This window comes from Xiphophorus hellerii, chromosome 3 (assembly GCF_003331165.1).
Source record: "Xiphophorus hellerii strain 12219 chromosome 3, Xiphophorus_hellerii-4.1, whole genome shotgun sequence".
Taxonomy (NCBI): Eukaryota; Metazoa; Chordata; class Actinopteri; order Cyprinodontiformes; family Poeciliidae; genus Xiphophorus; species Xiphophorus hellerii.
In genome coordinates, this window is record NC_045674.1 from 28922961 (window position 1) to 28936975 (window position 14015).

The 14015-nt window shown below is 39.9% G+C and overlaps 1 protein-coding gene across 3 annotated transcripts in view; it reads left to right on the top strand.

Annotated features, from left to right (window-relative positions):
* Positions 1–14015, top strand: part of oxr1a (oxidation resistance 1a) — a 178054-nt gene that overhangs the window by 35412 nt on the left and 128627 nt on the right. For 2 of the 3 annotated variants that reach the window (XM_032557793.1, XM_032557794.1), the window contains exon 1: positions 9840–10009. The exons of the other annotated variant lie outside the window; for it this stretch is intronic. In XM_032557793.1, coding sequence (XP_032413684.1) covers positions 9855–10009 — 155 coding nt within the window. In that variant the 5' untranslated portion in view covers positions 9840–9854. Of the gene's footprint in view, positions 1–9839; positions 10010–14015 lie in introns of those variants that run through there. 3 annotated transcript variants of the gene reach the window in all.

A 14015-nucleotide genomic window follows, 5' to 3' on the forward strand; every position in this document is an offset into this window, starting at 1 on the left:
AGCATTTTGTTTTAGTTTTACTTCCCACTGTCTGGGTCATTTTAAATCGCTTTTTGAAACCTTAGTTTTATTCATTGGTATTTAATTGAGGTCTGATACTGTAAATTTTCTGTTGTGATGTTTTATTTCATTTACTTATTAATATTACCCTTATTACTTTTGTGTATTATTATTTTTCTCTTTCTCTTTTCATACCATTTTCAAAAAATATATTTAATTATTGTTGAACAACCAACTCACACTGGAGTTTGTGAGCAGTGCCAGGAGAAGAATGGAGTGTTGTAATTTGCCAAAAGTTGACGTAATTGCTTGTTTGTGGCGAAAAAAATCTGCTTCACATCAGTTCAAAAGACTAATGAATTCATAAACACAAAAACAGAGGACATTTTATGTATACATTTTGTATGTTTTTGTCAGTTTCATAAATGCACAATATAGTTTCGGTTATCGTTTTTCCCCATTAATTACTGTTTTTATTTATTTCCGCTAACAAAAAAGGTTGGTAACACTTTATTTGACGGGTTGTGAGTAAGACTGACATGACACCGTCATAAACATGACATAACACCTGTCATGAACATGAGTAAGTCTTCATGATATTTATGACTGTTGTCATAAAGTGTCATTCGGTAAATCATGACACTTTTAATACAAAGTTGACATTATTCAAAATGTCTTTATGACAACTTGACATTAACCAGTTCATGACAGGTGTTATGTCATGTTTATGACGGTGTCAAGACAGTCTTATTCACACCCCGTCAAATAAAGTGTTACCAAAGATTTTTCTCAACATCAGTGTTTGGTATTTCATTAGTTTTAGCTAACAATAATAACCTTGTTGCAAATTTACTCAAACGCAGCTTTAGATCTATGTCCATGGAGCCACCAAGCACAACTCCTAAATGTAGCCGTCTCCAGTTACATTTGCACAACTGAAAAAGTGACTCCATACACTTCCCAGCCTCCTGACCCAGCCACGCGTTCAGACGTTACACACATGCAGACGGCGGCTTTAACTGTCCCTGATAGATGATGCATTTCCTGACCGTGCGGAGCCCAGCGTAGGAAGCAGACACTAAAGGCAGCGCGCTGAAAACCAACAAGGCTGTTATGACTGCTCCCATTAAAGCAGCATTTTAGTTATGTCGATACTTTATTCAGTCGAACTGCCATGGCTGCTGTTCTCAGAGTGATACCTTACTGATGAATCTTTAATACAGGGTGTAATTCAGGAGCTTACTGGCTAATAAACTTGTGTCAAGCTACAGAACAAGAATACAAACAGTTCGGGGTGACTTGAGAAAACAAAATATGTCAAATTGCTCAGGTTCCAGAGGATGAGTGAAAGAAAGAAAGAAAGAAAGAGGGCGATGTACTCAGAAAACCGTAAATATTTTTCAGCTGCCTGTAATCGCCGCCCATCAAGCGGTTGTCTTTTGTTGCCCCCGTATTAGTGCAGAAGGTGACATGTGACAACTGCTGGCACAGCTGGACCTGCCTGGTGTGTCAAGAAGAAATAATTTGCCATGGAGAGTCTACCTGTGAGCTGCAGTGCTTATTTTTAGCCAATTAGGCCTCGGCACTTCCATGGTCTTGTTATACCAGGACATGTCTTGGAGGTTGATCGCATGCAAGCAGAGTTGAGACTGAACCTAAGACATTTTAGAGAATTTTTTTCTTCACTTTTTATTAATAAGTTCAATTATTTAACACAAATGTGATTTGGGAGGTGATTTCCAACAAAGACTGTGATGGTAAGCTTTCCATTTGCTTCACGTCTCCCTAAAAAGTGATTTTTTTGGGGGGGCAATACACTTGAAATAAGATACACTTATTTCAGAAACACTATTATATGTTAGCACATTTGAAATAAGACAAAGCTAACTTATAAGTAACTTTTCAGCACATTATAAGCTTTTGTATTAAGTAAATAATTTGTTAATATTGATTTTAAAAAAGTTCTAGTTCCACTTGCAGATTATTTCACTTATAACATGGGAAAAATATCTTGTTATATGTGAACTAATCTACCAGTGAAAGTAGAACTTTTTTAATTACTATTAATCAAACCCAGCACTTACAAAGGTTACCTAATAATGCAGTGTTGAGTGTAGATATTTAAAATGGAATGTGTAGTTTGTAGTTGGAGATAGAAATGATCAGAAGTTCTTGAATTTGTTGGGTGATTTCTCTTTTACATATTTCTCAGTTTTGCGATAAGAAGCTAATCATTTTACCAGAGAGAAATTAGCTTTTGGTTCCTATTGCCTATGTTATCACAGGCTCTTTGCCAAGTTCCTGCCATCCCGCTCAGATTCCCCCGCTTTACCATAAAACAAGTTTTATTGCAAGTCCAATTTTCTCGCCATCCGTCTTGGGTTCACCCTGAGTAAAGTGTCATGCAAAACTAATGTTTATTACCCAAACCTGTCAGGCTTCCTGGGATGAGGCTTTATGATGACGGATCAGCTATTCTTCAAACTCCAAACGTACCAGCAGGAGTTCGGTGAGTGAGAAACGGAGGCATGTGGTTAATTCAGGAAAAGCGTATTTGTCATTCGCACACTACTCTCATGGAAAAAATAAAATAAAATGAACAGACTGCAAAATTTGTCATAATTATAGTCATGTTCACAATTTGACCCATCTCAGGAGACAGGTGGGGCCAGCGTTCTTCTGTCGCTAGTGCAACAACTAAGAGACTAAACTGCACTGTAAAAACAGATGTCTGACTTTTTTGTTACTGACTACTTGAATGGGGTGCAGCCAGCAAAGAGACAGTACCAGAGATACAATGTGCTTGGAAATTGAAGAAATGATTAGAGCTGATTTACAAGGAAGGAATACACCGATTCACCGATTGAAGTTTTGTGGCCGATCGTCTGTCCCTAAAAAGACTGACCTGCTGTTTCCGATTTTGGCCAGTGACGATTTTTGGCAAAATTTTAGCGACAAATTTGGGAACAGTGGGGTGACTATTGTTAAGTCTCTCAGGGCACAGCATAAAGAGACAAGTAAGACAGGACAGAAATTACTGATGATCAAGTAGTCACTGATTTCTCAAGCAACTCGTTCCACTGCCTGAGCATAAGGAGACATGACAGATGCTGCTGTTTCCAAAGAGGTATCAAATTTTCCACATCAATAGGAAGAGCACATTGATTTCTCCTTGGAAACAGAAACACTATTTTATACCTAATATAGTTTTTAAGAAGACTTTGGACAACTCTGGCAGGAAATGTTTCTAAACTACGAGGTAAATAGAACAAAGATTATATATATAAAGAAAGATGCAGGCATTTGTATGAGAGGAACATTTCAGTTTTTTCTGGTTGCAGTAAAAATTCCCATCCATTTCCAAATCCTTGAGTTTGTTCAAACCTGAGGTGAACCAGCCTCCTATAGCCGCCTCCATGAAAGATGCAACTAAAGCCACACTCCGGACCGTCGTCCCTCGTTACGCTTGACATGGCAGCTGAAACCAACATATACTCCAGTGCCGTCATCCATACAGTTGCGTAATACCCCCCTCCATCCCTTCTCAGGCTGAAAGCCCAAGGACGCTGGGCCACAATTATTGTGAAAGGTCATTTAGTGTAGCAGAATACGGCGCATCCACTCAGCTGCATGCATAATTCAGGATGACGAGCTCAGGGGTTGAATGTAATGTGTTTGCCGGCCAGTAGTTGCACTGCCCAGTCGAGTGTGTGGTTTTTTGGGGGGGATTTTTGGAGTTGGAATAAAATACTTTGGAATAAATGAAATCCATCCCAGTTTTTGTTGTGGAGAAGAAGTAATGTAAAAAGTCATATCGGTGAAGGATGTCTTGTCTGTATTGCTTTTGTAGCAGTTATGTAACACCAGTGAACTCTACCTCTGTTTGATGAGTCAGGCGTTAGGGGAGGAGAATACATCTGGTATCAAAAAGTCACTCGACTTGAAGTGAAGCACAATCATGACCAAACGACACAAATGTCTTTGCAAACTTGCAACTTCGGTTTTTATGTCGACAGTTCTACTACCAACACAAAATATTGTAAATGGTAGGAAAGACTTCAATACAAGGTGCACCAATTGCAGATTTCTGGCTGACTGCAGATTGCCAATCTATAAAAAGCCTGACCAACCAAATCTGATTTTTTTTTTTTTTTTTTTCTGGAAAGTCACTAAATATATTGACAAAGTCTTTAAGTTGGCAACAGTTGGGTGACTGTTGTTAACCCGCACGTGACGAGATGTGACCTGTCAGTCAGTCAGCCCTCTCTCATGAGGAAGCAAAAGGGGCAATGGCTCATTTCAGACCTTTCCAGAGGTAGATAAGATCAGTTTCACATGTATAGACCAATTTTCAAACAATCAAATCGGTGGAGTCCCACCTCCAATTAAAAAATTTTCAGCTATCAACATTTGCATTGAAATAGTTATTGGTTACTTTAATAACCCCTAAAAAGGACACCTGGAAGATCTTTTTTTTCTTTTTCTTCTTTTGGTTAATCAAGCTGCGTAAACTGAGGTAGGAAAGTCTTTGGGCTTATTGGGAAATGCTTAGAAAGCACCAGGACCGTGTTCTCATGAGGGTTTGTTGCCGGTGCAGAGCTTGCTCAACATTGGTAGAAAACTGGCTTTTTAATCATTGTCATGTGACACACTTCTTTTGCAAGAAAAACATCCAGAGCCAATTGAAGATATGTAGGAAATTAGACGATGGGTACAGTTTTCCATAAATCCTTGTTCTACCCCCACTTCTCTCCTATTGAGTTCTGAAGATGAACACCAGCCTTCATATAAGCCGGGACATCTTGGATATCATTTGACTTATGGATAAAATAAAGTTGACTTCTGTGGTGTGTCATGACTCATTAATAGTGAATAATCTTCATGCACAATCCATGTGTTGGGTTGCTTCTCATCCAACAGATAATCTGTTCCAAGAACCCTGCCTTAACCAAAGATTTGGTTCAAAATGTTTTCCAAAAGCTTATTTCAGCAGGAAATAAATGGTGATGGGACTTTTGAAATGTTAATTTTTTCAGGCTTCCCTAGAAACATGTAGAAAAGGCTAAACCTGTAATACAAAGTTACTGCTTGTACAATTACATTGGCTCTTGTAAAAGAGTCGAGGCCTTGCAAATCGTCTTTCTTTGTACTTCCTCTAAGGAGTGAAGAAATTGGATTATTCCTAACATTCAACTGTTCTTAGAATTAGTTTTATGGGGGGGGGAAATCGTTGCTCAGAAGTTCATGAAAACAAACCCTGGTTTGTGATCATTCAGTGAGTTCTGCTTCTAATGTCTGTTTTTCTCTGTTCCTCTGTACCTGTTAGTAGTTCCCTGCAACAAATGTGTGAACATGAGAAAATCACACCAAGAGTTCCTCTCGGCTCTGCATGAAGGTGTGAGCGAAAGGGAATATTCTCTGAGAGGGGAGTTCTGTTGAAGCATAGTTTCCATTTTTCTGCCTGTATTACTTTGATCAACGTCAGCAGAACTACAACAGGAACAAGACCTGCCCAGGTCTTGCTCCTGGTGAAGGGTCTCCACTGACCCCTTCACCATTTGCTGTTGGATTGGGACAAATACATTAATGTCAGATTATTTAAGTTCTCCAAATTAAGGATGTGGGTTCATCATGTATCAGACTTGTTTGTCTTTGCATCCCCCAGATACTTTAATGGCTGGAAGTGTGGGGAATTGGAGTTGAAGCAAACACCTCAGACCATTCTTGAACTATATTTGCTTTGTGACAGGACGCATTATCCTACACTCATCAGGGAATACTGTTTCACTGAAAGGATTGCCTAAATGGTCTGGACTCGTTTAGAAACTTTCCAGTCATGCCTATCTGTGGTTTTGCATTTTAAGAAACTCTTCATTCACTCTGCCACACATATGCCATTGCTTAGGAAGGTGGTATATGGCAAAGTAAGGTCCAAATGGATGGCAGGACCCAGTGAATCTCAGCACGTTGCCTAAAGCACCACATTTCTACTGATGGTTTGTCTACCAATAGTGGTTCGGATTCTGATGCCATGTGTTCCCCAGGTAACAGATGTACATGTACCCTGCCTTCAGACCAGCTCAGTTTCTTCCAATCCTCTGCAGTCCAGTTCTCATGGCAGGTATGAACAGGATCCACCAGCCTCGTGTTTCCACCGAGAGAACTATCGTTCTTGAACTATGTCTGTTTGGCTGCCTTTGAACTTTGGTGGTTTGAGAGCTGACACCCGTTTCCATCAGTCTGGGGAACCAAGCATGCATTGCCAAGAGTGGGAGTTACACAGAGGAAAGCATAGTATGAATATGGCAGAGCTGGCTGAGGGTGCATTGCTTCCATCTTTACATATCTTCCTTTAAGTCATTTTTACTACACATAGCAGAGAAGCTAATGCCGTAAAGTAGATAAGATGAAAGCTTTGTACGGTGGTGTGCTGACCAGGCACTAATGCACATGGTGTGTCTCTGCTTTCCAGCACTCCAGTCAGCCCAAAAGTAAAATCAGCTGCTGGGTTTCTTCAACAGACCAATTCAATATTCTTCGCTGGCAGGCTTATTATTATTTTTTTGTTACTTTGTTCAGTTTGACCGTCCTTTTTCTCCAGGTCTTGACCGACCTATGGGTTACATCACGATTTGCACAGAAAAATCAGCGATTCTGAGGTGGAAACACAGTTCATTTTGTGAAAATGTTTTCTGTGGAAACGCGAGATACTGGTTCGAAAATTGCAGAAATTGAGATTTAGTCAGATGTACAGTAAGTGGCTAATGAGGACAACCTAATTGCATTCACTAAGCTTCATAATTCTTCTAATAATTGAATTGCCAAACACAACACTTGCATCATTTATAGAAGTTGATTTCCAAAGTCACTTCAGGTTATGTTTTGACAGATTTTGATGCGGGTGAAAAGAGTTCAGCAGAAATATGTGGGAAAAAAACAGCTTTATAGACTCAGTTGAGCATCTAGAAAGGGGGGAAAAAATACACCCTGAAGATTTTTATGTCTTCACATTACTGGCTGTCTGATTTTAAATGTCAAATCAGTTTGTTTTATTTTTTGTTAAACCCAGTTGGCCCAGGGACACATTCCCTTCTGTCCCCTATGTGTGCTGTATATGACAAAGAGAGCTGTTTTTTCACTGAACGTCTTCATTTCAGGCTGCCAAGCAGCCGCGGGGCACACAGCGCTTACCGTGTGTGTGTTTGTGTATCTTACGCTTTTATGGCTCTTGGTCCAAAGGTGCAATATTTCATAGTAAGTGTGTTTGCACGACTGTGTTTGCTGACACTCTGTTCACACTTGGGAAGTAGTGGAGGATGCATCGGGGTTTTAGAACATCACGAGTAAACTGTTTCAACCGAGTCATGGTTTGAGTTCTACGCTTATTTTAGGACTTTGATCTTTTAGTCGCCTCCCAGATGAAGAAGTACTTAGGTTTTCCTGATTTGGTAAAGACCAGATGTGCTCCGTAATAAGAGGCTATGTGTTTAAAATGTGGAGATTTGTCCGGCTGCTGTATGTTTCTGTACTTGTACATCAACACTATGATGTACACCATGATGTAAGCTGTTTCTAAAAATAAATCTGAGAGGATTGTCTGGCCTCATGATGAGTTTTGATACAGGATAAAAGTATTTATGTAATGCTGCCCACGCCCCGCAGCCTCCTGTGCTGCAGACTTTGGCCTCTTGTTTTTACATAAATATATATACAGTATATATATATATATATATCTTTTTATTAAATGCCCAATCAGTGCCGGTCCCCCGCTAAAGGATTTATTTGATGCATCACAAAGACAAACGTGGTGAGACAAGAAGACATTTCTCACTTTGCTGATTGCCAGGGTTCTGACAGTCTGTGAAAGTATGGAATTTTGTTTGGGCAGACCTTTCTTTCTCTCTTTTATTTGTTTCTGTTCTTTCCTTCTTTGTCTCTTTCTTTCTGTCTTTTATTCTTTCTATCCTTTTCTTTGTTTTGTATTTTCTTTGTTCTTTTTTCTTTGCTTCTGTGTTTGTTTCTCTTCTTTATTTCTGTCATTTTTCTTAGTTTCTTTCATTCTTTCTTTTTTCTTATTTTCTGTTTTGTTTTTCTTTCTCTTTGTGTTTCTTTTTTCGTTCTTTCTTCGCTTCTTTCGCTCTTTACCTTTCAACAGTGTTTGGAAGCACTGCCGTTAATCTGAGGGACATCACTTTGACCGACCACATTTAATTTAATAATGGTTATCGTCTGGAACCCAAATTTGTCCTTAAGAACTTTTCTTTCCTGATTTGGTAAATCCTCTGACAGAGTGTTATTTTTTTTTTGTTTGTTTTCTGATATTTCACTTTTTCATCAATGTTCTGGTCGGTTTCCTCACTTCCCAACTGGTTTTTCCAATGTATTCTAATGCGGTCGGGCAGATTCAGGATAGTGCAGTGCTTCTTTGCGAGGACAGGCATTACAAAGCACAGCCATTTTTCACCCTCTGCTCTGAAGCGTAATCATGCGCTGCCCAAGTCGAAGCAGGCCAGGAAACAGATGGGCTAGGCGGAGTTTCATTACCCAAAATATTTTACGAGGAGAGCAGAATTTCTCATTTCTCAGTGAGATGGAACCTGGATTCTCCTCCTTGCTACGTTTTGAGCTTTACAGTCTTGGAACATCCTGCAGAATAGTAGAAACGCTGTAAACCTCTGAGAGAGTATCCTGAGCATCATGGCTGTCTCCCTGCTTTAACTCAAACACACATTCATTCCCTAATAATGGACTGAATCTATTTACCTAAAACTACCTTTTTGTTTTATTTTTAGAATGACTATTATTTGATAAAAATAAAATGTTCGACTAAGAATGACTTATAATCAGATTTGATAAAACATGTGCACTCAATTTTGTAAAATGATCTGAACCATGTAAATTCTTGAATAAATATAAAACAGATTTCTGCAGCTCTAGTCTCTACCCATACCTAATTTTATTATTACAGATACATTTCTGGAAATGTTGTGAAAGACGTGAAACTCAAAGAGGGAAGTTGTTACAACTGTAAGGAGCTTAAGGATTTAATGGTAGGTCAATTAACTGGGTCTCAATTCAGAATTATGCAGCGATTAGCTTTTAGAACAAAGAGTCCTCTGCAGAGACGAGAGCTGCCGTGTCATTTGTCTGTACAGTGAAGTAAAGCAGTTTGGTGGCAGATAGGGGGCAGCAGAGATGTTCTTGTACAAACCAGCATCCCCAGCATTCCTCTGTGGAAAGATACATTGGATTTGGGGAAGAGGGTGAGGAACTGGAAGTGTCAGTGGTTTAAAAAAAATACAGGAAAAAGGATTTGGGTCAGATGTGGCCTGGAGTTAAGGAGCTGTCACACTAGAATTGAGCTCTACAATTGTCGCATTTATCTAGGAGGAAGCATGCATGCTGCCATCAGTATGAGGTGGATCACTCTGCATCGCCGGCAGCACATCTATATTCTGTTTTGAGTTCCTTTTGCGGCACTGGGATGCATTTCTGCTAAATGGGAAGTTGTCATCTTTTGCATTTATCTCCTTTATCCATTCAGATTTTTTTGTCCACCCTGTTTTTGGTTCCCACATGCCTCCTGCTCCCGGTCAGCAGGGGAGGATTTGGGTGAGTGAGAAGGGGGGTTAAATTAAATGAGTTGTAGAGGCTTTTCTCATTGCTTTATCACTAATGGAATCCAGATAGTGTCAGCTCAATATTGATCTTTTTTTTCCCTCCACTGAGTCGCAATCACATAAAATGTGGATCCTAATGCTTGGGAAAAGGACACAAATGCGCACGCCTGACGGCCTGCAATCTCATGCCTAGTCAGAGCAAACAGGAACAGAGACGGCGTGACTCATCACCAGATGGCCGAGCCGGAGCGTGGAACATCTCCGCCGCCACCAGGAGCCCTTATGCTTTTACCACCTGGAAAAGAGCCAGATGACACGCTGCTGGAGCCAGGCCACCTGGGAGACCGCGCACAGCCAGAACCGGGGCAAACGGGCACCGCTTCGCAAAAGTATTCACACTCTACTGAACTTTTATTTATTTTATTTATTTTTTTTTTACATTTTGTCATATTTCCAACAAATGAATTTATTTAAGTTTCATTTTTTGGTCTAAAGTACGACTGATGCATTCCAACACAGGAGTATGTTAGAATCTGACCTTGTTTTGTCCACAGTTTTCACTCCACAACGTTGCTTTCAATTTTTGAGCAGTTATGAGGCAAACCTGAAACTGCTGCTGTGCAAGTTACTCAACAAGTTGTTGCTAGGTAACCAAAGAGTGAGTGAGTTATTTGATGCCACCAGCCTAGCTTACTTCGCTATGAGAGGTTGAGCCGCTAAAGTCTTTCCTCTGTCTACATCTCCCAGAAATGCTGTCCGGTTCGGAGTTGGACTTCAGTGAATATATTGGATATTCTATCAGATGTATTATCAATTAATATTGATTATGTGTCTATCTCAATTGATATTGTTATTGGTTTATTTATCCTAAATCTCCACATTTTGAACCAATATCCTCTACATCATGCTGCGTGCGCCGTGTATTCAGAGTTACTTGTGTAATGGCAATGAAATAAACTACCAAGTGTCCTACTCTGCTAATGAGGACAAGATCATGTGACGGAGCCATGCTTTAGCAAAGCAGTTTGAGGCATTGATGCTGTTATCTCCTCTGCACCAGAGTCAATGGAGCCTCCCAGGTACGTAGCAGCACCTTTTATTGCTGTTTGCTCCAGAAGCTTCTCACCTCTGTAATGGGATGTGAAACCAGCTGAATTTTAAGCAGTTTGTTTTGTAGAAGGGGCGTACAGAAGGTGTTGTGAGGGGGGGGAAGTAATTGTGCATTTTGCTTTTCAAATGTAGACTTCTGGTGAGCAGGCATGGTGGGGAAGGCTTTCTGTTGCATTTAAATGATCTATCAAGGAAATCAAAGGAGTCTTTTTTTGTGGTTAGGGCTTATCCTAAAGCTTAGGCTTTTAAAGCTTTCATGAAAATTCCTTTAGAGCTGCTTGCTTTTCCCTGGAATTGTTTGGTCTTTGGTTTACACTTAAACTCTTTTCTGATTCTGACTGGTTAGGAACCACTCCCAATCGATTTTGCTGAAGGTTGTGCAAAGCTGAGGAGGGGAAGAAAAGGTTTATTTTTGTTCTATAAACTCTTACCCAACAGTATTGACATTTCCTCCTTGGACAACAACTTAAAGAGACTTCTTTTTTTTCTTTAAAGGAAATGATTAGTTTAAAAGCACTCATCGAAGGTACCGGTCATTTTTCGGCGGTAGCCATGGCACCAGAGCTGATTTTGCTCCAGACGGCGGAACCATCATTACGCCGCTTTGTGTCATATTGCACACTAGCTTGTCGCCGACACATCATCCGTTTCCCCGAATCGTTTCTCTCTGCCGTTGATCATAAAATCAGAGCTGTTTGGCTACACGGTCGGAAAGCGTCCGCGTGGAGCAATGATGGAGGAAAGGCGTTTTTAAAGAAGCCGCTGTGGCTTATTAATTATGAAACAGATGAATGCTGTGAAATAATTATGGTTAATGGGAATGAGAATTATTCAATTTGCTGCAATGTCCAGATTAAGACTTTTACTGTAATCGTGAAGGAGGAATCTAGGGTCATCATTCTTCTTTAGTTAAGTCTGTTTAGTGTTTCATTATAGTAGCCTCAGCTTTTTATTATATTAAAAAAGTACATTTTGTTATTCAAGACCCGTAAGGTATAGAACAGTCTTAAGGTACAAGTCCACGATTGCAGGTTATTGGTTCATTTTACAGTCTTTTTAATGGCATTAGTATTGAAAAAGCACATTGAAATTTCTTTAGCAGTACATAAAAGAAAGGCTAATGAACGAGTGACTGGAAAATCTAAACAGAACCAGTTCTTCTGGTGGATTCCGAGGTCAGCTGAAGTCTGTCGAGCGCTGCTGGTGTAGACATGTTGCTAACTTGCTTCCAGCAATCCTAGCATGCACAGATGGTGCAGCGTTTTGGCTGATTGTGGGGAAAATAAAGCCTAATGGTCCACACAAAATTGCAACAAATCAGCTTCACTGTGTCTGAATGAGTCACAGAAACACGTTTTAGGTGATCCAGAAGCAAAGGGTGGGGCTGCATGTCAGAATTTACACATTTAATTGAATTTAAATATAATCAAGATGGTTGTTTACATTTTTCCACGTTTACATTCCATTTTAACTCCTCTGAATAACCCAATAACTCTTTCAGTTCGTAGTTTTGCTTCTAGAAGTTGAAGACATGGATGGACAGAGTGAAGCTGATTCACCCTTTGTAGGCTACGCCTCATCGTGAAGTGCTACTACAACAATAACAACCAAGAGATGTACAGATTAGAGTTGTCAGATTAGAGTTGTCACAATACTAAGATTTCAAGCTCTATAATAAAACCAAGAAGGCTACTCGATGCCATTTTTGATATTGATGTACAATCTTTTTGAAGGTTCTTTCTAGCTAAGGGCAAAAATGAATTATAATGTTTTTCCTATTATAAAGGGAAAGTTTTCCCTTTCAGGGAAAGACCAAAAAGGGAACAGTTCAGCCCTTCTTTTTCAAAATTTTTACAGCTAGGAAGCACACCTTGGCTGACGCACAGAAACCTTGTGTCTGCCAAAACTAGACCATTAGAAAATGGTCTAATTTTCTAATTTTGGCATCCGTGAAGCTAATATTTAAACAGATAGCGTTAGTTTACATCATATTATTTGTGACGCTAACTACTTCACTGTGGCAGATGGTGGAGCTTTACTGACCTTTTCCAGTTGCCCTTTTTCATAGCTAGCTGATGACATGACTTACGACAATAATTAACAAGCCCATGTCTTTGTTCATTACCTTGGGTTGACATTTGATTGCTTACCCTCAAAATGTTAGTAGTTTTGTGCAGTTGGTGAGGGACCTTCAACATTTATTCCTTTTCAGGGGTAGATTCAACCATAAATTTGATAAGCTATACCTTTTCCGAAGCCACTGATTGGCCACTGTTGCCTTGGTTTCTCCATTTAAAGTTGGAGTAACTCGCTGTTTGAAGTAGTCTAGAGCCTTGATAAAGTTCACCCCCAGGGAAGCCAACGCTCAAGGTTTTTGATGACATTTCCATTCCTGAAGGCAGACCGACCATTTCCCTTTGATCCCTTTAAGCACCACCTTATAGGATCTGGGTCTTAATGTCTTTGAAGGAACCTTGTGCCCTAGTGGTGTGCTAAGTAGTTCTATATCTGCAGCGACACACAGGCGCAGTTTGACATGGGCCTTGGCAGAGCGAGCAAAAAGACCACTTCAGGACATGTTTCTAATCTGCACTACTGTCCCTTAAATCAGGGCAGGAAGTGGATTTTGAGCCGAGGAGCAGGCAGAAATCCAGTGGCCCAGTTAGACTGACTGACTGAAAGTTTATGAGAGAATGAATGAGAGATCATCGCTGTGCTTATTTTGTTCCATAGGTATCAAGTAAACATGGATGGAACATAGGAAGTGGAGCATGAAAATGTCCAGATTGGACGGTTGATGACAGGCTGATTTGGTGTAGAGTTTTGGCCATGAGAGCGCCTGATGTTTGTCTCCTGTTAGAGGACAAACGTATAAATTCACCTCACCCTTTTCAGTGTAAACAAGGCATGTGAGAAGCCCTCTCAAGCATCCCCTTCCTGAATGTGCCTTAACAATATTAATATCATGTGGTTTATGAGCCACAAACGACGTGAAGTTTCAGTATCCTAAATACTCAATGGTGCCTGGGATCATCTTAGCAAACACAATAGATGATCTTTTAACATCACTTGGTTTTACGTCCGCACAGCAGACCCACTTCACTCCAGTGGAATAACTGGACTGCACCATGTGTTTCTAATGAGAAAAACAACTGGTTTGACTAGGACTTCATATGATCTTGTTTTTGGACATACAAGCATTTTTCTAAACTTTATTTATTTCAAAGTCACAAAACTAAAAAATGTGAAAACTTGAATGCTTAAAGCAACAGTATGCAATTTTTA